The 24,966-nt window shown below is 42.8% G+C and overlaps 1 protein-coding gene across 1 annotated transcript in view; it reads left to right on the forward strand.

Moving 5' to 3' along the window:
• Positions 1 to 4,541: 4,541 nt before the first annotated feature.
• The window catches only part of slc9a3r1 (SLC9A3 regulator 1), a 46,166-nt gene continuing 25,741 nt past the window's right edge, over positions 4,542 to 24,966 (forward strand). Inside the window, 1 exon segment of the mRNA NM_001141752.1 lies at positions 4,542 to 5,205. Within this exon segment, the coding sequence (NP_001135224.1) occupies positions 4,771 to 5,205 (435 nt within the window). The 5' untranslated portion in view covers positions 4,542 to 4,770.

The following is a 24,966-nucleotide window of genomic DNA, read 5'->3' on the forward strand; positions in this document are numbered from 1 at the left end:
TTATAGAGATTGAGAGAGAGAGAGAGGGAGCGCTCAAAGTTGGTACACACCGCCAGAGGGCATTGTCTTCTAATTTATGTTCTGTTATTCCCTGAAGGGCTGAAGGCATCATGGTCAAATGTAAAACAATGAATGTAATGTTCTTATATTCCCAACTGTGTGTTACATTGAACTTAGAAGGGTTTTATAGTTGACCTATTTTCATGAGATTTGTTTTTATTCTTTCAGGAACAAAGAAACGTGTTATCAGTTTGGATTACGTCTATGGATGAGGAATCACGAAGAGGCTTTGCATTCACATAAATAGCCATAGCCTATCAATGACAGTGTCTATATCATAGAGATCCTATTAAATTAATTATAACAAAGCAATAGTAAACATGTCGTCCCACACGAATGATGCAGCACCCCCTTGGGCCAATCAGTGTAACTTTGTAAATTATGGATCTCTATGGCAAAACTCATTATTCGGGACAAGTCTCGCATCAAAATCGAGCCAGTGGTGTCTGAGATATCACGTGTGACTAATGTACGTACAGTTGATTATTGACTCCCCCCACTTGGGCCCATCAGTGTAATTTTGTAGATGATGGAATTTTATGGCAAGATGCATCATTCACCCAATCTTCCAAAATTGGGCCAGTGGTGTCTGAGATATTGTGTGGGTTAGCTAGACTTATATGCCTGACCATGTATGCCAAATTTCATCACTCTAAGTCAAACAGATCAAGAGGTGTAAACATGCCCGTTATGCCACCGTGAAGTCAATATGAATGTTCTTGCATATGTTGTCTTGACAGAGTTTGCAACATGTGTACCACATTTTGTTACAATACAAATAACCTTGACTGATTTACAGTGCCTTCGGAAAGTATTCAGACCCCCTTCACAGTTCCACATTTTGTTATGTTACCTTATTCTAAAATGGATTAAATAAAACAAATTCCTCAGCAATCTACACACCCCATAATGACGATGCAAGAACAGGTTTTTAGAAATGTTTGCAAATGTATCGAAAATAAAAACAGAAATACCTTATTTACATTAGTATTCACACTCTTTGCTATGAGACTCAAAATTGAGCTCAGGTGCATCATGTTTCCTTTGATAATTTTGTACCTTTATTTAACTAGGCAAGTCAGTTAAGAACAAAAGCTTATTTTCAATGACGGCCTAGGAACACCGGGTTAACTGCCTGTTCAGGGGCAGAACGACAGATTTGTACCTTGTCAGCTCGGGGACTTGAACTTGCAACCTTTCGGTTACTAGTCCAACGCTCTAACCACTAGGCTACCCTGCTGCCCCCTTGAGATGTTTCTACAACTTGGTTGGAGTGCACCTGTGGTAAATTCAATTGTTTGGACATGATTTGGAAAGGCACACACCTGTCTATATAAGGTTCCACAGTTGACATTGCATGTCAGAGCAAAAACCAAGCCATGAGGTCGAAGGAATTGTCTGTAGAGCGCTGAGACAGGATTGTGTCAAGACACAGATCTGGGGAAAGGTACCAAAAAATGTCTGCAAGCCCATAATCTACTTGACAAGTAATAGCCTAGGTGACAACTTTTGTTCATAGAGGAATTTAAAGGCAGCCCATTGGCTGTCTGATAAACTCAACGACAGTGTTAGCCTCCCCAACATGATGTTCCGGTTTTGAGGGGAAATGGAAAGAGAGCTACTTTTGGACGTTAACAAGGGTTTTCACTAATTACCTCAGCCACAAAGTCAAAATTGGCAATATCGGAAAAATGTGCTTTTTGGTCATAATTTTAAGGTTAGGGTTAGGCATAAGTTTAGCAGTGTGGATAAGGTAGGGTTAGGTTTAAAATCTGATTTTAAGAAGATAAATTGTAGAAATAGGTGGGTTTATGCTAAAGCCACTTTCTATCATTCTAAATTTCATCAGTTTGGATGAAACTCTTCCACCTTCTCCTCCATCCACTTTGAAAAGAAGGTTGACGACATCCGCTTCTCATTCACTCAGCCTATTGAGTCTACTGGTCACACTCTCACAAAACTACCCTACGCCTTGACCTCTTTCTCCCCTCTCTCTCCAGATGAAATCCTGCAATTAGTGAGGTCCAGCCGCCCGACAACCTGCCCACTCTACCCCATCACCACCTCCCTTCTCCAGACCATCTCTGAAGACCTCCCATTCCTCACTTCCCTCATCAATTCATCCCTGACCACTGGCTGAGTCCCCTCTGACTTCAAAATGGCCTGAGTGGCTCTCCTCCTCAAGAAACCAACAACTCTACAGACCAGTATCCCTTCTTTCTTTTCTTTCCAAAACACTTGAGCGTGCTGTCTCTGACCAACTCTCTCAGAACGATCTTCTTGACCCTAACCAGTCAGGCTTCAAGACGAGTCACTCAAGCGAGACTGCTCTTCTCTATGTCATGGAGTCTCTCTGCACTGCCAAAGCTGACTCTCTCCTCTGTTTTCATCCTCCTAGATCTATCTGCTGACTTTGACACTGTGAGCCATCAGATCCCCCTCTCCACCCTCTCAGGCTCTGCACACTTTGGATTGTATCCTACCTGGCAGGCCGCTCCGATCTGTGTCTGCACCGGGTACTGGTGACAACTCCACGGTGTCCCCCTCCCAGAGTGCAAAGAACCTGGGCATGACCCTGTACAACACCCTGTCGTTCTCTGCAAACATGAAAGCAATGACTCGCTCCTGTAGGTTCATGAGCCACAACATCCGTAGAGTACGACCCAACCTCACACAGGAAGCTGCTCAAGTCCTAATCCAGGCACTTGCCATCTCCTGTCTGGACTACTGCAACTCGCTGTTGGCTGGGCTCCCCGCTTGTGCCATCAAACCCCTGCAACTTATCCAGAATGATGCAGCCCGCCTTGTCTTCAACCTTTCCAAGTTCTCCTATGTCACCCCGCTCCTCTGCACACTCCACTGGCTTCCATGGTACTTCCCTACGGAGCAGCAAGAGGAACTGCCCCTTCCTTTCTTCAGGCTATGCTCAAACCCTACACTCCAACCCGCGCTCTCCGTTCTGCCACCTCTGGTCTCTTGGCGAGGGCCTACCTCTTCAAAGAGTATCTTAAATAATCCCACCTGCTAAATGACTAAAATGGAAATGTTTGACTTTGTGGCTGTGGTAACTAGTGACGACCATTAACAAGGCAACACTCCATCTAAACTTCTTCTCCACATTTACTGGATTGGTTGAACAGTGCAGAAGAGAACCTCCCCGGACAGTTTTTTTCCCTTCCCGTCAAGACTGGTATGTAGGGCAGGGGTCATCAACTTTTTTTTCTTGAGCGCAAGGTCAGGGGGCTGGAACAAATAAGAATTTGTTCTTAACTGACTTGCCAAGTTAAATAAATAAATTGCAAGTCATTTGAAGACTGCAAATTGACCGCAAGAAGCCCAAAAATATATATTTGACTAAAACATAATCAGTTCAAACTTTACTTACATTTGTATATGATTACATATACACTGAGTATACCAAACATTAGGAACACCTTCCTAATATTGAGTTGACCCACCCCTGCTTTTGTCCTCAGAACAGCCTCAATTTGTTGCGGCATGGACTCTACAAGTTGTCGAAAGCGTTCCACAGGGATCCTGGCCCATGTTGACTCCAATGCTTGCCACAGTTGTGGCACAGCGGTATAAGGCACTGCATCTCAGTGCAAGAGGTGTCACTACAGTCCCTGGTTCGAATCAAGGCTGTATTACATCTGGCTGTGATTGGGAGTCCCATAGGGTGGCACACAATTGGCCCAGCGTTGGCCGCAGTACGCCGTCATTGTAAATAAGAATTTGTTCTTAACTGAATTGCCTAGTTAAATAAGAAATGTTGGCTGGATGTCTTTTGGGTGGTGGGCCATTCTTGATACACATGAGAAACTGTAGAGTGTGAAAAACCCACCAGCTTTGCAGTTCTTGACACAAACCAGAGTGTATGGCACTTACTATCATACCCCATTCAAAGGCACTTAAATATTTTGTCTTGCTCATTCACTCTCTGAATGGCACACATACACAATCCATGTCTCAAGGCTTAAAAATCCTTCTTTAACTTGTGTCCTCCCCTCAATAAGGGATCATAGCTTTGTGTATCTCAGTGTGTATCTCTATAACGCGTGGGAATACTTTGGAACAGATTTCAAACATTAAAATCACTTGGAGCTGATATGCTGGTGTTTTTACAGTATTTTATGTCCAACAATAAAAATACAAATAAACAACACTTTTTTTTGCTCAGAAAACTTGGGGGGGGCAAATAAAATCCCTTGCGGGGCAAATTCTTTCTTTACTATGCGTGGGAATACTTTGGAACATATTTTTCTAAATTAAATACGTTTTCTTTTACTCAGAACATTTGGGGAACCCTGGTTCTAGTTTCAGGCATTTATTTTTAAACCTATATTCGTAGAAAACAGCGTTTTCCCAATGGAGATTACTGATTGGTCTTGTCACCTGTCAGACCAGAACACGTCACCGTCAACTTTAAAAACTAAACCCAGTTAATTTGAACACACATGCAAAACTTCTTTTGTGGGTCGTGCAAGCCCTGACCGAGTGCAGTTCAAACATAGTTACTTGATTTCAACGTTTCTGTGAGGACCTTAACCGAAGCGCAAGGTTTCAGCTAACAGAAAGTAGTGTTACAGTGGCACGCCGTGCGAATTAGTTAATCCGTCAATCTAATTTCTGTTCGCTTGTTTGTTGTCCACTTTTAATTTATTTTTGTTGTGACTGTATCTGTGGGAATATTTGATCAGCGGCAATATTATGTCAAATCTCCGGCCTAGACTTTGTGTTTTAGGAAAGGGGTCGAATGGCTACGGCTTTCATCTGCACGGTGAGAAAGGGAAAACCGGACAGTTTATCCGACTCGTAGAACCAGACTCTCCCGCCGCCACCGCCGGTCTCTTCGCCGGGGACCTACTGACGTTCGTTAACGGGGACAGCGTGGAGGGCGAAAGCCACCAGCAGGTCGTTGCCCGGATACGAGCCACAGTGGGCAGCCTCGAGCTGATCGTGGTAGACGCCAAAACGGCGGAGGTACTAAATAAGCACAGCTTAAAGTGCCGTAAAGAGTATGTCACGGAGGGCATCCCGTTACCAGGGGAAGCAGCGAAAAGCAACGGGACCTCGAGAGACACGACCCCTACACCGGCAGAGAACGGAAACCTCTCCCTGCAGAGGCTGAGTGTCACCACCAAGGTAAAAGGGACTTTAAGAAAAACTTTAATCTCCCTTAGGTTAATTTCGCAGAAGGGCAATTTTCATAGGCCTTGTCATGGGATTGGAGAGCTGACCAGGGGGCTACCACTTGCTGTCACACATTGAACTACAATAGAGATGTAGCCTACATCCTACCATGTTTTATTGTGAACAATATTTTACCTACAGTGTTATGAGATATAAGTGTGGTATTTTACTTGCTCTCATTGTGTGACAAGGACAGACAAGGGTAGTGATGCATGCATATTTCTATCTAATTTGATCTATCAAAACATTTATAAAAGCTTTTAATCTCTTATCAGAAGGCTATACAGATGACAACAACCACATAACCTGATATTTCCTTATCTGAGCTGGAGTGTTTGGTTGAAAGGCATGCTTGAAAGGTCATGTGAAAATTGCCAGAGACCTCAGTGGAATGCCACTGAACAGTTCTGTCTACCTGTTGAACAACAAGGGTAGTCCTTGTGTTTAAATGGGTCCCTATTCTCTTCTAAAGCCCCTGTTCAGGTTTGGCTTGTCAGACCAGATCTAGAGCCATGGCCCTGATGTTCCAAGCACTCCTGATGTCATGTCTTGTGTCGGGATTGTAACATGAGCTGTTTTATTAGCCTTTTGCTAAACAGGCAACACTTGAGGTGCTGGTACAGTAGACCTATATCTGTTTTATGCAAATAATATTCCTCTGATATGCTGTCTAAATCCAGGGTTTGTTGGTTCTGTGTCTGTCACTAGAAGCTAGGCCATATTTGTAAGCGCCATATGTCGCGTTGAAGTCGGAAGTTTAAATACACTTAGGTTGGAGTCATTATAACTCATTTTTCAACCACTCCACAAATGTATTGTTAACAATCTATAGTTTTGGCAAGTCGGTTAGGACATCTACTTTGTGCATGACACAAGTAATTTTTCCAACAATTGTTTACAGACAGATTATTTCACTTATAATTCACTGCATCACAATTCCAGTGGGTCAGAAGTTTACATGCACTAAGTTGGCTGTGCTTTTAAACAGCTTGGAAAATTCCAGAAAATGATGTCATGGCTTTAGAAGCTTCTGATAGGCTAATTGACATCATTTGAGTCAATTGGAGGTGTACCTGTGGATGTATTTCAAGGCCTACTTTCAAACTCAGTGCCTCTTTGCATTTTCCCATGACATCATGGGAAAATCAAAAGAAATCAGCCAAGACCTCAGAAAAAAAATGTAGACCTACAAGTCTGGTTCATCCTTGGGAGCAATTTCCAAATGCCTGAAGGTGCCACGTTCAGCTGTACAAACAATAGTACGCAAGTATAAACACCATGGGACCACGCAGCCGTCATACCGCTCAGGAAGGAGACGTGTTCTGTCTCCTAGAGATGAATGTACTTTGGTGCGAAAAGTGCAAATCAATCCCAGAACAACAGCAAAGTACCTTGTGAAGATGCTGGAGGAAACGGGTACAAAAGTATCTATATCCACAGTAAAACAAGTCCTATATCGACATAACCTGAAAGGCCGCTCATCAAGGAAGAAGCCACTGCTCCAAAACCGCCATAAAAAAGCCAGACTATGGTTTGCAACTCCACATCGGGACGAAGATGGTACTTTTTGGAAAAACATCCTCTGGCCTGATGAAACCAAAATAGAACTGTTTGGCCATAATGACCATTATGTTTGGAGGAAAAAGGGGAGGCTTGCAAGCCAAAGACCACCATCCCAACCGTGAGTCACGGGGGTGGCAGCATCATGTGGGGGTGCTTCACAAAATAGATGGCATCATGAGCAGGGAAAAGTGTGTGTATATATTGAAGCAACATCTCAAGACATCAGTCAGAAAGTTAAAGCTTGGTTGCAAATGGGTCTTCCAAATGGACAATGACCCCAAGCATACTTCCAAAGTTGTGGCAAAATGGCTTAAGGACAACAAAGTTGAGGTCTTGGAGTGGCTATCACAAAGCCCTGACCTCAATCCGATAGAAAATGTGTGGGCAGAACTGAAAAAGTGTGTGCGAGCAAGGAGGCCTACAAACCTGACTCAGTTACACCAGCTCTATTAGGAGGAATGGGCCAAAATTCACCCAACTTATTGTGGGAAGCTTGTGGAAGGCTACCTGACACGTTTGACCCAAGTTAAACAATTTAAAGGCAATGCTACCAAATACTAATTGAGTGTATGTAAACTTCTGTCCCACTGGGAATGTGATGAAATAAATGAAAGCTGAAATAAATCATTCTCTCTACTATTCTGACATTTTCACATTCTTAAAATAGTGGTGATCCTAACTGACCTAAGACAGGGAATTTTTACTAGGATTAAATGTCAGGAATTGTGAAACTGGGTTTAAATGTATTTGGCTGAGGTGTATGTAAACTTCTGACTTCAACTGTATGTTTGTATTGTGTAGACTCTAGAGCATCAACAGACCGATATGCTTACAGGGCTATTATTCTGTTAGAGAGAACTGAACCGACCACATAGCCATCATGTCCCTTAACAGTCCATAGAGCTAGCGACAACAGCTGTCTGCTTACTGTCTCAAGAAGCAATGTCATCAGCACAACATAGGAAATAAGAGCTATATTCACAGTGTCTGCGTTGGAATGCTCATCCATGTCGTCTTATTCAATTTAATCTAAAAGGCTAAATTGATCCCAGATCAGCACTAGTACTTTGAGATGGTTTATGAATATGGGCCCAGCACAAAATGGCTACCAATCCATCTTAATGATCAGATCAATTTGTAAGCCAGAAAGGTCCTTGTTTTCCCAAGGTCGGAATATCAGGAATTCCTCATTAACCTCTTACATCTAGACCTTCCGCTAGCGGAACACCTGCTCCAATATCCAATGATGGGCGTGGCGCGAAATACAAAGTCCTCGAAAATCCGAAAACTTAAATTTTTCAAACATATGACTATTTTACACCATTTTAACCTGTTATGGCTAGGGGGCAGTATTTTCACGGCTGGATAAAAAACGTACCCGATTTAATCTGATTATTACTCCTGCCCAGAAACTAGAATATGCATATAATTATTAGCTTTGGATAGAAAACACTCAAGTTTCTAAAACTGTTTGAATGGTGTCTGTGAGAATAACAGAACTCAAATGGCAGGTCAAAACCTGAGAGATTCCTTTACAGGAAGTGGCCTGTCTGACCATTTGTCTTTCTTTGACATCTCATTCCATTACAAAGGATCTCTGCGGTAACGTGACACTTCCCACGGCTCCAATAGGCTCTCAGAGCCCGGGAAAAACCTGAATGTCGTCATTCCAGCCCCAGGCTGAAACACATTATCACCTTTCTCAAGTGGCCGATCAAGGGACTGTGGGCTTAGGCGCGTGCACTGGCCGCCCCCGTCTTAGTGTTTTTTCCTCTGTTTAGCGAAAAAGAGATTCCCGGTCGGAATATTATCGCTTTTTACGAGATAAATTGATTTTAAACAGCGGTTGACATGCTTCGAAGTACGGTAATGGAATATTTAGAATTTTTTTGTCACGAATTGCGCCATGCGCGCGACCCTGATTTACCATTTCGGATAGTTTCTGGAACGCACGAACAAAACGCCGCTATTCGGATATAACGATGGATTATTTTGGACCAAACCAACTTTTGTTATTGAAGTAGCAGTCCTGGGAGTGCATTCTGACGAAGACAACAAAAGGTAATCAAACTTTTGTAATAGTAAATCTGATTTTGGATGAAGGCTAAACTTGCCGGGTGTCTAAATAGCTAGCTCGTGATGGCTGGGCTATGTACTTAGAATATTGCAAAATGTGCTTTCACCAAAAAGCTATTTTAAAATCGGACATATCGAGTGCATAGAGGAGTTCTGTATCTATAATTCTTAAAATAATTGTTATGCTTTTTGTGAACGTTTATCGTGAGTAATTTAGTAAATTGTTAGTAATTCCCCGGAAGTTTGCGGGGGGTATGCTAGTTCTGAACGTCACATGCTAATGTAAAAAGCTGTTTTTTGATATAAATATGAACTTGATTGAACAAAACATGCATGTATTGTATAACATCATGTCCTAGGTGTGTCATCTGATGAAGATCATCAAAGGTTAGTGCTGCATTTAGCTGTCTTCTGGGTTTTTGTGACATTATATGCTAGCTTGAAAAATGGGTGTCTGACTATTTCTGGCTGGGTACTCTGCTGACATAATCTAATGTTTTGCTTTCGCTGTAAAGCCTTTTTGAAATCGGACAGTGTGTTTAGATAAAGGAGAGTCTTGTCTTTAAAATGCTGTAAAATAGTCATATGTTTGAAAAATGGAAGTTTTTGTATTTTTGAGGAATTTGTAATTCGCGCCACGCCTATCATTGGATATTGGAGCAGGTGTTCCGCTAGCGGAACGTCTAGATGTAAGAGGTTAAAGACAAGACTCTCCTTTATCTAACCACACTGTCCGATTTCAAAAAGGCTTTACAGTGACAGCAAAACATTAGATTATGTCAGCAGAGTACCCAGCCAGAAATAATCAGACACCCATTTTTCAAGCTAGCATATAATGTCACATAAACCCAAACCACAGCTAAATGCAGCACTAACCTTTGATCTTCATCAGATGACACTCCTAGGACATTATGTTATACAATACATGCATGTTTTGTTCAATCAAGTTCATATTTATATCAAAAAACAGCTTTTTACATTAGCATGTGACGTTCAGAACTAGCATACCCACCGAAAACTTCCGGTGAATTTACTAAATTACTCATGATAAACGTTCACAAAAAACATAATTATTTTAAGAATTATAGATACAGAACTCCTTTATGCAATCGCCATGTCCGATTTTAAAATAGCTTTTCGGTGAAAGCACATTTTGCAATATTCTGAGTAGATAGCTCGCCATCACGGGCTAGCTATTTAGACACCCACCAAGTTTAGCCCTCACCAAAGTCAGATTTACTATAAGAAAAATTGGATTACCTTTGCTGTTCTTCGTCAGAATGCACTCCCGGGACTTCTACTTCAATAACAAATGTTGGTTTGGTTCCAAATAATCCATAGTTATATCCAAATAGCGGCGTTTTGTTGTGCGTTCAAGACACTATCCGAAGGGTTACGCGCCCGACGCGTTTCGTGACAAAAAAATTCTAAATATTCCATTACCGTACTTCGAAGCATGTCAACCGCTGTTTAAAATCTATTTTTATGCTATTTTTTTTAATTTATTTTTTTATTATTAATTATTTTTGTTTGTTTGTTTTTTCTCGTAAAAAAGCGATAATATTCCGACCGGGAAACCCTGTTTTCGTTCAAAGACGAAAAAATAAAAACATGGTGTCGCCTCGTGCACGCGCCTCAGTCTCATTGTTCTCAGATCGACCAAATGCGCTACTGTTTTTCAGCCTGGGCCTGCAGAGTCATCATTCACCGTTTTGCTGCCTTCTGAGAGCCTATGGGAGCCGTAGGAAGTGTCACGTTACAGCAGAGATCCTCAGTTTTCAATAAAGAGAGTGTAGAAGGCCAAGAAATGGTCAGAGAGGGCACTTCCTGTAAGGAATCTTCTCAGGTTTTGGCCTGCCAAATGAGTTCTGTTATACTCACAGACACCATTCAAACAGTTTTAGAAACTTTGGAGTGTTTTCTATCCAAAGCTAATAATTATATGCATATTCTAGTTTCTGGGCAGGAGTAATAATCAGATTAAATCGTGTACGTTTTTTATCAGGCCGTGAAAATACTGCCCCCTAGCCATAACAGGTTAATCAGGAAACTTTTATCTCTGAGAAAGTGACAGCTGAGCTCTAACATACGGCCTCCTCCCTGGCTCCATCCCTCAACCTCTCCACCTCTCTTTACCTCACCAGCCTCATTCAGTGGGTTATGAAATGCTTTTTTTTATATGGTAATTCATCTGTGAGTGTGCAGAGGTCAGTCACATAGGCAGAACTTGTACAACATATTTGTGTAGTCGTGTTAGGCAGTGCAAGGTCTGCTCTCCTGATTTATTACTATTGTGCAACAGCGGCACAAATGGGAAATAGAAAAATCAGATCACTCTCGGGCTTGCCTTGATGTGTAGCTAGTGTTTCCCCTGAATCATAGTTTGCATCCCAAATGGCACACTATTCATCTACTGTAGGGATTAATGTGCCATTTGGGACGAACACAAAAGTTCTTGTAAATAGTGGGTCCCGACAAGGGCCTTGAGTTTTTCCTTGCCACATGACCTGAACAGAACAAACTCTGGCTTCTGTAAATAGGAGGGTTTCCTGATCTGTTCATCCTGATCTGTCATATTCCGTCTCTGTGTTCCGACATGGAGATCTCTACTTGGAATTAACCTGTTTTTGCATGGACATTGCCATTGAGGGCTTCCACAATTTTAAAGTAGTCAACTGGGTGGAGATTCCTATGTGTTGGGAGCGATCAGCCAATAATCAAAGCATTATCTTCTTAAAATTGGTTTGTCTAGTTTGTAAATGGCTTTAAGCTATATTACATTTGACATTTTAGTCATTTAGCAGATGCTCTTATTCAGAGTGACTTACAGTTAGTGCGTTCTTTTTAAGATAGCTAACTAGGCTTATGTCGCAAGTCACTACTTCACAGGAGAGGGATTTGAACATAAACAGTTTATTTTTGATCAAAATGTGTTTTTTGGCAGAAATGCCTTCTGGAACATGTGAATGTTCATGTGCCTTAATAACAAACTTGTATGCCATTTGTAGCTAGCTAAATGTCTGAACAAGACTCCACTATGCAAGTAGCAATTTTACTGTACCGTTTACACCTGTATCCTGTGCATGTGACGACTAAACTTTTATTTGATCTAGTGTGTGTTTACCAGAGACGGTAATGTGAAGAACAACATGCACCAAAGTCAAATTAGGATATAACGTTAGGCCAATGAGACGGTGGCGAGGGGTGTGTTCTATGGGATTATTTAGGATACTCTTTGAAGAGGTAGGGTTTCAGTTTTTGGAAGATGGGCAGGGATCTGTCCTAGCTTCAGGGGGAAACTGGTTCCATCATTGAGGTACCAGAACAGGAAAGAGCTTGGACTGGGCTGAGCAGGAGCTGCTGTCCTGTAGGGGTGGGAGGGCCTGGAGATCAGAGGTGACAGAACGGCATACTCCGATTTGGGTGTAGGGTTTGAGCATAGCCTGAAGGTAGGGAGGGGCAGTTCCTCTTGCTGCTCCGTAGGCAAGTACTATCGTCTTGTTGTGGATGCGAGCTTCGACTGGAAGCCAGTGGAGTGTGTGGGGGAGAGCGATGACATGGTAGAACTTGGGAAGGTGTTACCAGGTGGGCTGCAGCATTCTGGAGAAGTTGCAAGGGTTAAATGGCACAAGTGGGAAGCCCAGCCAGCAGCGAATTGCTGTAGTTCAGACGAGAGATGACAAGTGCCTGGATTAGGACCTGCGCCGCTTCCTGTGTGAGGTAGGGTCGTACTTTACGGATGTTGTAATATATGAACCTGCAGGAGAGAGTCACAGCTTTGATGTTAGCAGAGAACAATAGGGTGTTGTCCAGGGTCAAGCCAAGGTTATTTGCACTCTGGGAGTGGGACGCCGTGGAGTTGTCAACCATGATGGAAAGGTCTTGGAGCGGGCAGGCCTTCCCTAGAGGAGAAGCAGCTTCGTCTTGTTGAGCTTGAGGTGGTGGACTGACATCTGCCAGGCACGCAGAGATGTGTGTGTGGCCACCTGGGTATCTGAAGGAGGAAAGTAGTGTCATCCGCATAGCAATGATGGCAGAGACCGTGTGAGGATATGAGTGACTTGATGTATAGAGCGAAGAAGAGGGGTCCTAGAACCGAGCTCTGGGGGACACCAGTAGTGAGAGTTTGTGGTGCAGACACCTCTCCTCGTCACCTGGTATGAGCGGTTTGCCAGGTAGGATGCAATCCAAGAGTGTGCAGAGCTTGAGACACCCAGCCCTGGGGAGGGAGAGCTCAAGTGTTTTGGAAGGGAAATAAAGGGGACTGCTCATCTCTGTATCACAGAAGCTCTCCGCACTGACAAAGCAGACTGTCCTCTTTTCTCATCCTCCTAGGTTTGTAGTTTTTCACGTCATAGGAGTTGAGTGTTGCTTTCATGAGGAGGGGAGTGACTCGGGCCATTTTTAAAGTCTGAGGGTACGCAGCCTCTGGTCAGGGATGAGGGAGGTGAGGAATGGGATAAGGTCTCTGGAAGAGGGGATGGGGTCAAGCGGGCAGGTTGCCAGGTGGCCTGACCTCACTAGTTGCAGGATTTCATCTGGAGAAAGAGGTCAAGTGTGAATGGGACCAGTGGACTCAATAGGCTGAGTAAATGAGGAGTGGATGTTGACAACCTTCTTTTCAAAGTGGTTGACAAAGTCATCCGCAGAGAGGGAGGGGGTGGAGGATTAAGGTGGAAAAGAGTTTCCAAGGGTTAGAGGCAGAACCTTGACATTTAGGGTTATTTAAAAAGTGGCTTTAGCAGCTGATACAGAGGAAGAGAAGGTAGGGAGTGAAAGGGTGGTGGGTCTTCCGGATGTCTAGTTTTCCTCCAATTTCGCACAGCTGCCCGCAGCCCTGTTCTGTAAGTTTGCAATGAGTCACTCAGCCACAGAGCAGGAGGGCCGCGCCGGCCGGGAGGAGAGTAGGGTCGAAGAGGGTTTAGCAGAAGGGAGAGATGGGAGAGAGAGAATGAAGATTGCGATGGAGCATTACCATCTGGGTAGGGGCTGAGTGGCTAGGGTTGAAGGAGACAGAAAAGGAAACAAAGTACTGACCAGAGGATGTTGCAGTGAGATGGCGAACAGCCTCTAGTAAAGATGAGGTCAAGCATATTGCCTGCCTTGGGAGGGTACTGGGAAAGGGTTAGGTCAAAAGAGGCAAGGAGGGGAAAGAGTTTGAAAGAAATTAATCAAATGCAGATATCTGGAGGTTGATGTCGCCAAGTACAAAGAGTGGTGATCCATGTCTCCGTTAGGGTGAAAAAGTCAAGGGACTGAAAGGCAGCATAGTCTGAAATGAACTTGGCGTTCTTGACCGCAGATCGGCAGTTCCAAACGCTGCCAGTGACCAGGAATTCCACATGGGTTATGTGCAGGGTACACTAAATATCACCATCTAATGGCCACTATGTAAATGACACAAGATTTGGTTCAAGACCCCAATGCTGCAATATCAAAAGAAGAAAATTAACTACTTTAAAATGGAGATGGCCTCAATGGCGCTGCCCATTCTCTTACAGATGCCATAATGGCACAGATACAAAGTTGAGGCCTCTATCCATATCTATGATTCTGACCTTACGTTGATTCCATGGCTCTGTCCTAAACTAACCTTAACCTCTCTAGGGTAGGTGGCACCAAATCGTCCCACCTACGTAACAGCCAGTGGAATCCTGTGGCGCGTTATTCAAATACCTTAGAAATGCTATTACTTCAATTTCTCAAACATATGACTATTTTACACCATTTTAAAGACAAGACTCTCCTTTATCTAACCACACTGTCCGATTTCAAAAAGGCTTTACAGTGAAAGCAAAACATTAGATTATGTCAGCAGAGTACCCAGCCAGAAATAATCAGACACCCATTTTTCAAGCTAGCATATAATGTCACATAAACCCAAACCACAGCTAAATGTAGCACTAACCTTTGATCTTCATCAGATGACAACCCTAGGACATTATGTTATACAATACATGCATGTTTTGTTCAATCAAGTTCATATTTATATCAAAAACCAGCTTTTTACATTAGCATGTGACTAGCATTCCCACCAAACACTGCCGGTGGATTTACTAAATTACTCACGATAAAAGTTCACAAAAAGCATAACAATTATTTTAAGAATTATAGATACAGAACTCCTCTATGCACTCGCTATGTCCGATTTTTTTTAAAAATAGCTTTTCGGTGAAAGCACATTTTGCAATATTCTCAGTAGATAGCCCGGCATCACAGGGCTAGCTATTTAGACACCCAGCAAGTTTAGCACTCACCAAAGTCAGATTTACTATAAGAAAAATGTTATTACCTTTGCTGTCTTTGTCAGAATGCACTCCCAGGACTTCTACTTCAATAACAAATGTTGGTTTGGTCCCAAATAATCCATCGTTATATCCAAATAGCGGCGTTTTGTTCGTGCGTTCAAGACACTATCTGAAAGGGTAAATAAGGGTGACGAGCATGGCGCAATTCGTGACCAAAAAATTCTAAATATTCCATTACCGTACTTCGAAGCATGTCAACCGCTGTTTAAAATCAATTTTTATGCAATTTTTCTCGTAAAAAAGCGATAATATTCCGACCGGGAATCTGCGTTTAGGTAAACAGACGAAAGAAAATAAAGCACGGGGTCGACTCGTGCACACGCCTAAGCCCATAGTACTCTGATCGGCCACTTGCCAAAAGTGATAATGTGTTTCAGCCAGAGGCTGCCTCGATATCGTTCAGCTTTTTCCCGGGCTCTGAGAGCCTATGGGAGCCGTAGGAAGTGTCACGTTATTGCAAAGATCCTCAGTCTTCAATAAAAAGAGCCAAGATGAAACACAACTTGTCAGACAGGCCACTTCCTGCATGGAATCTTCTCAGGTTTTGGCCTGCCATATGAGTTCTGTTATACTCACAGACACCATTCAAACAGTTTTAGAAACTTTAGGGTGTTTTCTATCCAAAGCCAATAATTATATGCATATTCTAGTTACTGGGCAGGAGTAGTAACCAGATTAAATCGGGTATGTTTTTTATTCGGCCGTGTCAATACTGCCCCCTAGCCCTAACAGGTTAACTGACTTGCCTAGTGAAATAACAAATTATTATTTACAATGATGGCCTAGAAACAGTGGGTTAACTGCCTTGTTCAGGGGCAGAACGACAGATTTTTACCTTGTTAGCTCGGGGATTCGATCTACCAACCTTTTGGTTACTGGCCCAACGCTCTAACCACTAACCACCAGTGCTACTAATGCATTGCTACCTTTCACTCATCTTCTGGGATCAAGTGACCGGAGGCCCAGAAAGGCCGTGGCTCTCTAAAGGTGCTGCATTCCTTCCTGATGGGACACTTGGTAGGACCTGGCTGATACTGGTCTAATATGGGCTACAACCCAAATGGTACCCTATTCCCTACAATGGTGCACTACTTTTGACCAGCTCCCATTGGTCGCTAGTCAGAAGTAGTACATTCAATTGGGAATAGGGTGCAATTTGGGACAAAGCCTGATTGTGTTTATCAATGGTGTCAAGTTTATTGCATGGAAATGATGACTAATAATAACTGCCACCTTGGACTGTCTCTTGGTTTCCCTGTAGAACCCCGAGGAGCAGAATGAGGCATTATCTGTGGTGTTTGTTTGGGGATAAAAGGAGGGAAGAGGGGGACTGGGCCAGAGAGGAAAGAAGAGAGGACTCTCATGCCTTTCTAAGGACCTAAGGCTGACACTGAAATACCTTACCCGTTTCTCACCACACACACTCAATAGGGTCTCGTACTCAACAGTGTGTGTGCGAGCCTGAGGGATTAAACGGCATTTAGTCTTTGAAAGAAGAAACGTGAAAGACCGACGCTCATTAGTTCGAGTAAGATGAAGGCAGAAGAGAGCCGTTAAGCTGGAATGACCATTACATAATCAAACGAAGGGATGACCATTACATAATCAAACGAAGGGATGACCATGGCACGGCCTTTCTCCTCTTTAAAAAAAATAAATAATACAAATTCTTTACTGAAATGTCTTTCATCCTTAGTATACTGCCTCCTCGCAGTGTGTCCAAAATGGCAACCTTTTTGACCAGGGCCCTCAAAAGTTGTGCACTATATAGGGGTCCATTTGAGACGCAGACCCAGTCTCTACTGGCTATAGTGGCTCTGAAGGACCTTAGACTGAGGTAGACACGGAGGGTGCACTATCTAACCGCGTTGTTGGTCAATCTGAGGTGGCATCCCAAATGGCACCCTATTTCCTATTTAGTGCACTACTTTTTACCAGGGACTATAGGGCTCTGGTAAATAGTAGTACACTATGGGAATAGGGTACCATTTGGGAGTTGGGGTTGAGTGACATCAACCTTTGTCCTATTGTGATTATGTACTCATAAAACATTGGCATATACGATGGCATTGCCCCCTATTGGCCACACCCTATGAGTTTTTATTATATTTTTATAAAAAATAGTTTTTAAGTTAAAACCACTGTTGGTCTATAGTGCGAAATCGCATGCTGCATCTGGACAAATCATGACAATATGTTGTTGAAAGCCTGGGCAGCAGCTTGGTGCAGGCAAATCTTTTCTAATATTCCTTTCTGCGCCCTTTCGAAAAAAAGGTGCTATGTAGAACGATATAGGGTTCTTCGTTTTTTTCCATTTGTAGAGAGTTTTACCTAGGACACTTAGTTAGAGGAGGCTGGTGGGAGAAGCTATAGGAGGACAGGCTCATTGCAATAGCTGGATATTAGCCTTTAAGATCAAACTCTTTATGACAATACATTACTTATCATAAGGCCTTTCTTTGATGGCCTAGTTATTCCCTAACAGTGGTGTTAGGAAACTCTTGGTTTACAGGCCTGCAAGTCACATTTATGCTGGCTTGCAAAGTGATATGTAATTTCCAGAGTGAGGATATCCAACAATTTCAACTTTTAATCACCCACAACCTACATTCAGAATGACTGCCAGGGTAGGGCAGATTGATTAGTGCGACTACCTAAATCATTTAAACTGGAACAAACATCTCCGTAACAACAGGTGCAAAAAAAAGTCCACTTAGAAGTCCAACTTTATCTTTGGTTGATTAATCTTATGCTACGCAATCAGTGTACACGCAAACAGATGTTGAAACAAACAATTCTGAAAATCAACCTTCAATTGAGCATGCTGGGAAATATGATAATAACGGGCGTGGTTTTGTTTTACTCTACAGAGTAAAAATCACACCATCACACGACTTTGGTTATTAACACCAACACTGGGGTTATTTTACACCACTGAGTGTTAAATTAATTTTACTCCTGAAACAACGCTAGAAATGTTACACAGAAAAATCAACAGTAGGTAACTTGTTGCTGTGTACCATACAATATACCGCTGGTTCACTCATACTACCTTTTCTCCTACTCCATGCTCAATAAAATATCCATTTGAATGGCCGAAATCATGGCAAACATTTCAAATGTCAGTACTGTATGTAAAATGATTCCTAGAGTTCCAGATGCATGCAAATATTTCCATATAGGTACAGTTTTTAAAACATTGACGCCTATATTTTTAAGCTCATCAGAGTACTCAAACTCCTGATGTTAAAGTTTAAACACTGAGGTAAACACTAATGCTCAGGCACTATTTAAAAGATAAAAATAAAAATGCCTATTCAGATGGGTTCTATGTAGAAACCTTCTTGCCTTCCAAACAATCATCAAAGAACCCTTTCTTCCAAAAAGTCAGCTTGCCTTAACTGACCTCTCTTTTGAAACGGCAATGTCAAGCTTGGACGCAGTGTTGCAGTGAGATCATCTCAAGCAAATTTGTTGATGCACAAAGCAACTCGAACAACATTTGAAGTTCCATAAATGATGTATACAAATAAATTTGACCTCTCCTGTTTTCGCATGTCTCTTCTGTTGCAGTTCGTAGCAGCACTGATCGATGTGTTGATATGACAACTGCGTCAGTTTTGAACAACCCACCACCCCGTTTGTCCCATGCTGGCTGAAGACCTAGCTAGCCAGTAACTAGCGAACATCAGACACAGAAGGGGAAACCTACAGTACATGACCAAAAATATATATGGACACCTGCTCGTCAAACAACTCATTACAAAATCATGGAGTTGGTCCCCCTTTGCTTCTATAAAAGCATCCACTCTTCTGGGAAGGCTTTCCACTAGATGTTGGAACATTGCTGCGGGGACTTAGTGAGGTCGGGCACTGATGTTGGGCGATTAGGCCTAGCTCGCAGTCTGCGTTCCAGTTCATCCCAAAGGTGTTTGATGGAGTTGAGGTCAGGGTTCTGTGCATGCCGGTCAAGTTCTTCCACACCGATCTCGACAAACCATTTCTGTATGTGCCTCGCTTTGTGCACGGGGGCAATGTCATGCTGAAACCGGGAAGGGCCTCCCCCAAAATATTGCCACAAAGTTGGAAGCACAGAATCGTCTAAAATGTAATTGTATGCTGCAGCGTTACTGGAACCAAGGGGCCTAGCCCGAACCATGGAAAAACAGCCCAAGACAGTTATTCCTCCTCCACCAGACTTTACAGTTGGCATACATTTGCGCAGGTAGCGTTCTCCTGGCATCCTCCAAACCCATATTCATCTGTCGGACTGCCAGATGGTGAAGCGAACTGACTTGTTGGAAAGGTGGCATACTATGACGGTGCCATGTTGAAAGTCACTGAGCTATTCTTTTTTTAAATGGGGGAGGGGCCAGTAACTTAATGATCAAACTTTATCGATATACAGTAATTTTTCATGTTCTGCTTTCATCAAAATATCATCCAATTTGTTCAACTTGATTTTGACTGTTCAGGACCTTTTTAAGTTGCCCTTTTACCTATGTACCTACAGCTATAACTGTAGTAACATTGTATTAACATGCAGTTACCTAATAATACAACAGTGGGTCTTGGAGTGGTACCCATGGATTTTAATGTGTAGAAATTAACTTGATTGACCCTCTTCCACTCCTGTCTTGTCTCTTATAGCCAAGGTGGCAAAGAGTTGACATACTGTGTAACCTGTTACCATGGAGATCTTTATTTGCATCACCATAACAACTAGTACCCACAAGCCCCTGGACAATGTTGACATCATCTCACAGAGCTATTTACTGCTCTGGGTTGTTTACTCAGTGACACAACACACACACTGGGCTGAGTGCCGGGAGATCACTACCAAAGAGGGTTCAACACACTCCTCCCAGACTGTTCTGTTACTCATAACAACCTCAAATCATGTCATTGTATTACTCATTCATTTGTGTAATGGTAAGGTTGTTGTTTTTTTATTTTCAACTTTGAGGTCCTCCATTTGAGACAGAATCAACAGTTGCTGCACCACACACTCTACGGCCCTTCAGTTAACCCAGGCTCACCTTTGGTTGTCCGACTGGTCCTCTACTAGAGATGGAGAATTACTACATCCACTTTAATGGTGGTTTCATTTGGCTTAGATTAGTAAGTTCTTAATGAAAGTGGGGCCTTGGTTCAGGCTCTGTACACGGCTCCTCTCTAATCATTCAGAAGTAACACTGCTAAATTGAGCGTCTACAAAATGTCACTGTCAACATCACTAAGCAGGCATTGTTTGCCACTTTGTGTGTACAGTTGCAATATTGTAAGTGTGTGTGACTGTGTTTGGCGAGAGGCATGTGGTTTGCTGACATGGCTCTGTGGAGATTCTAGGGCCAGTAGGGAGTACAGTAGGTTAGGCCATGGTGCTGTACATGCTGCTTGCTAGAGATTTTCTGGGCCAATGATAACTATTTGGTCCATAGGAGATTCCATTCCTCTGTATCTGACTGTCCAGACTACTGTTTGAATTGTCAGCTTTCATTGTTCTCTACAGGTATTAACCTTGTTTGAAGCCAACTCAGAACCATGTATAAAGACAGTTGATAATGAGCCATCTAGCTTCCGCTGTTTGAGGTTTAGGGTGGAGCTGCATCGTCAGTCTGAGAGCGAAATAAACACTTCCTGTGTGTTCTGAGCTGGTTGCCATGGCGCCAGAACAGGAAAGAAAAGACTGTCTCACCCAATGTTTGTACTGCTGGTTGATTGATAGACAGGAGATGGTAGTCATAATGTATATTGTGTCAGAACACAAAGCTCTCTGTGTGGATAAGCAGATTGTCTGATATGAGTCACAACAAAGGAAGATAAAGTTCATGGTAGTTCATATTGTGTTTATCATATAGTATAACATGTACAGTGCATTCAGAAAGTATTTAGACACCTTTTTCCACATTTTGTAATGTTACAGCTGTATTCTAAAATTTATTAAATCATTATTTTTCCTCGTCAAGCTTCACACAATATCCCATAATGACAAAGTGAAAATATTTCCAAATGTGTTAAAAATAAAAACATAAGTAGGTGTATCCTGTTTCCATTGATCATCCTTGATGTTTCTACAACTTCATTGGTGTCCACCTTGGGTAAATTCAATTGATTAGACATGATTTGGAAAGGCACACACCTGTCTAAATAAGGTACCACAATTGACAGTGCATGTCAGAGCAAAATCCAAGCCATGAGGTTGAAGGACTTGTCCGTAGAGCTCCGAGACAGGATTGTGTCGAGGCACAGATCTGGGGAAGGATACCAAACAATGTCTGCAGCATTGAAGGTCTCCAATAACACAGGCCTCCATCATTCTTAAATGGAAGCAATTTGGAACCACCAAGACTCAACTTAGAGCTGGCAGCCTAGCCAAACTGTGCAATCGGGGGAGAAGGGCCTTGGTCAGGGAGGTGACCAAGAACCCGATGGTCACTCTTACAGAGCTCTGGAGTTCCTCTGTGGAGATGGGACAACCTTCCAGAACGACAACCATCTCTGCAGCACACCACCAATCAGGCCTTTATGGTAGAGTGGCCAGACGGAAGCCACTCCTCAGTAAATGGTACATAACAGCCCACTTGGAGTTTGCCGAAAGGCACCTAAAGGACTCTCAGACCATGAGAAACAAGATTCTCTGGTCTGATGAAACCAAGATTGAACTCTTTGGCCTGAATGCAAAGCGTCATGTCGGAAGGAAACCTGGCACCATCCCTACGGTGAAGCATGGTGGTGGCAGCATCATGCTATGGGGATGTTTTTTAGTGGCAGGGACTGCGAGACTAGTCAGGATCGAGGGAAAGATGAATGGAGCAAAGTACAGAGAGATCCTTGATGAAAACCTGCTCCAGAGCACTCAAGTGAAGGTTCACCTTCCAACCTGACAACCACCCTAAGCACACAGCCAATACAACACAGGAGTGGCTTCTGGACAAGTCTCTGAATGTCCTTGAGTGGCCCAGCCAGAGCCGGGACTTGAACCCAACCGAACATCTCTGGAGATACCTGAAAATAGCTGTGCAGCGACAATCCCGATCCAACCTGACAGAGCTTGAGAGGATCTGCAGAGAAGACTGGGAGAAACTCTCCAAATACAGGTGTACCAAGCTTGTAGCGTCATACCCAAGAAGACTCTACGCTGTAATTTCTGCCAAAGGTGCTTCAACAAAGTACTGAGTAAAGGTTCTGAATACTTATGTATTTCTTTTTTTTTTTAACACATTGTCAAAAATATCAATAAACCAGTTATTGCTTTTCATTATGGGGCATTGTGTGTAGCTTGAGGGGGGAGGGGGGGACGGGACAATTGAATCAATTTTAGAATAAGGCTTAGTTCTGGTTTAGTTCTGAAAAGCCTGCTTCTCTTGTGAACTTCAGACTTGTTTTCAGAGAGTGAGACTAAAGTTTATATGATGTACGAGGCATGGTAATGTTGTGGTCATGACATGTAGCTCCAACAGGCTCTTCCTGTTTACTGCATTTTCTCTTTGACAGGAGCACAGGTGAAAGGCCTCGCTATAGCTAGCAGCACAGTGTTGCTCTGTTCTGATTCATTCAACCATGAGGCCATGCCCAGTTAGATGGCCTGCTCTAGGTATGATCTGAAAGGATGGGAGAGACCCCCCCCCCCCCCCCCCAGTCCTCCTGTCTGTCTCTGTCCCCCTGTCTGCCTGCCTGTGTGTCTGATGCATTGATACTGACACTCATTCATTTTCAAACACAGGCCTAATCAGTGATCTATCCTCAGTATTATCAGGTGGTGTCAGATAAGAGGTGTTTTTGGATGACTGACTGTTGAATTATTGTTGAAGAAGCGTCTTCCTATGGATGCCTCCCAAATGGCACCCTTTTCCTTACGCAATGCCCTATGGGCCCTGGTCAAAAGTAGTACATTATATGGGGAATAGGATACCATTTGGGGACAACCTGTGTTTTCACTTGACACTAACTAGTCTACTGCTATCAGCACATATCTCTTCAAAGAAGGACCTCTCTAGTGTGGACTAGACCGTCAGGCTGATTTGATTTGGATTTGCATCTTTCTGTAGTTAGTTGATTTCTATCTGGGTGGTTGTGCAAGATGACAGTGCAGATCTAAGTTCAAAGGTTTCACAAACTCTTAATACTCAACACCAATAAAACACCCCAAAAATCTTCACGCATGGGCTAAATGTTTGTTTGCCCTCTATTGCCACTATAGATATCCATCTCTTTCTTCACAATGATAGTCATAAAGACTCATTAAAACAACAGGACTTTAGAATTCCCCCAATGAGAACCGTAAGACAGCCACAAGAGATGTGTGGCGTGGAGTTAAGTTCGGTGTGTGTGGTCTCCAGTCCTATGTCCCCTAGATCATGGGTTTTCAAACTTTTCTTTCCCATGTACCCCTGCCCGGGCAAACTGGCAACTAATGGAACCACATCACATCTTAGCAGAAAAAAACTATTGCAAATTAATAGATTTGGTAGGCCATTTATTTTATTTTGACTTCACCAAAGTTCATTGGTAGAGAAAGTGTAAACTAACAGTCTAGCTAGAAAGGTATCTTGGTGGCGTAGAGAAAATATTACTTCTGTAAAGCAATTTTTCTGCATTTCTACACATTTTTCCTTTTGAGCTGAGAGAATGTTGCAGTTTTGAAGCTAATTTCCAGCAATTCTACACAGTTTCGCATGGCTAATGCTGTGTTATGCTCAAACATGACAATCAATGGCCCTAAATGCAAGCTTTTTTAAATTGACTGTCTAGCTTTTATTCAGTTGTTAGTTCTCAAAGATGGTGACGTTATATATATTAGTTCAATGTCTTTTCTGCATGCTTTCTATCTGGTTTTGGTCATTTAAGTTGACAGTGAAAGTTTTTCCAACCCGAAAATTCCCACTTAGATGGCCTGCCTAAGAATCTTCTATACAGAGAGAACTGTCATTTTTTTCCTTATTAATGTGATAGTTTGAGATTTTGGCATTGTAGCCCTTTATCTACTTCCCCAGAGTTGGATGAACAAGAACAGCTAGCATGCTAAATGTTCCTGTAGACTTCGTCATTGCGCTAACGCTAGTTAGCTTTGGCTCATGAAACTACTAACTTCCTTCATACTGGATACAGAGACATAAAAATGGTATTCTGTTGCAGATAGCGATATCCATTTTTCACCCCAAAAAATCGTTAATATCCCAGTTTGAAGACCCCATCCTGTGCAGAGCGATAGGTAGGGATATAGATCTCTAGTGAGTCAGTGTTAACATTAACCTTTGAGATGCAGGACAAAGGAATGTTTGACATCCGCTCCAGCTTTTACAGCTATTTCTACAGGTGACACACACACACACACACACACACACACACTAGTATTATGAAGACACTCTGCCACAATAAGGGAAGTGAAGTCAGTCATTTTGACACAGCCCCCAAAGCTTCCTGTTACCAGTGGATCTACTACTGTACCTGACCCAATAAGTGCTCTGTCCTGTGGTTTTATGCCCTGATGCTCGGCGCCTATGAGCAGACAGAGAATGAGAGCAAGAGAGAAGTAGATGAGAGAGTGAAAGAGATGTGTTGCCAGTAACAGGGGTGTAACATCGCTACAGGGTGGAAGTGCGAGAAAGCGTGAGAGTGATGTAGGCCCATATTTCCTATGTGTGGCACAAAGACTGCAAACAGCATCATTTTCATTTGAAAGAAACCAATTGAAGCCTACAAAATGTATGGTAAACACAAGGCAACCTAGAAGCTAAGTGGGGGAGCCTGCATAATGGTAGGG

Source organism: Salmo salar, chromosome ssa01, assembly GCF_905237065.1.
Source record: "Salmo salar chromosome ssa01, Ssal_v3.1, whole genome shotgun sequence".
Lineage (NCBI taxonomy): Eukaryota > Metazoa > Chordata > Actinopteri > Salmoniformes > Salmonidae > Salmo > Salmo salar.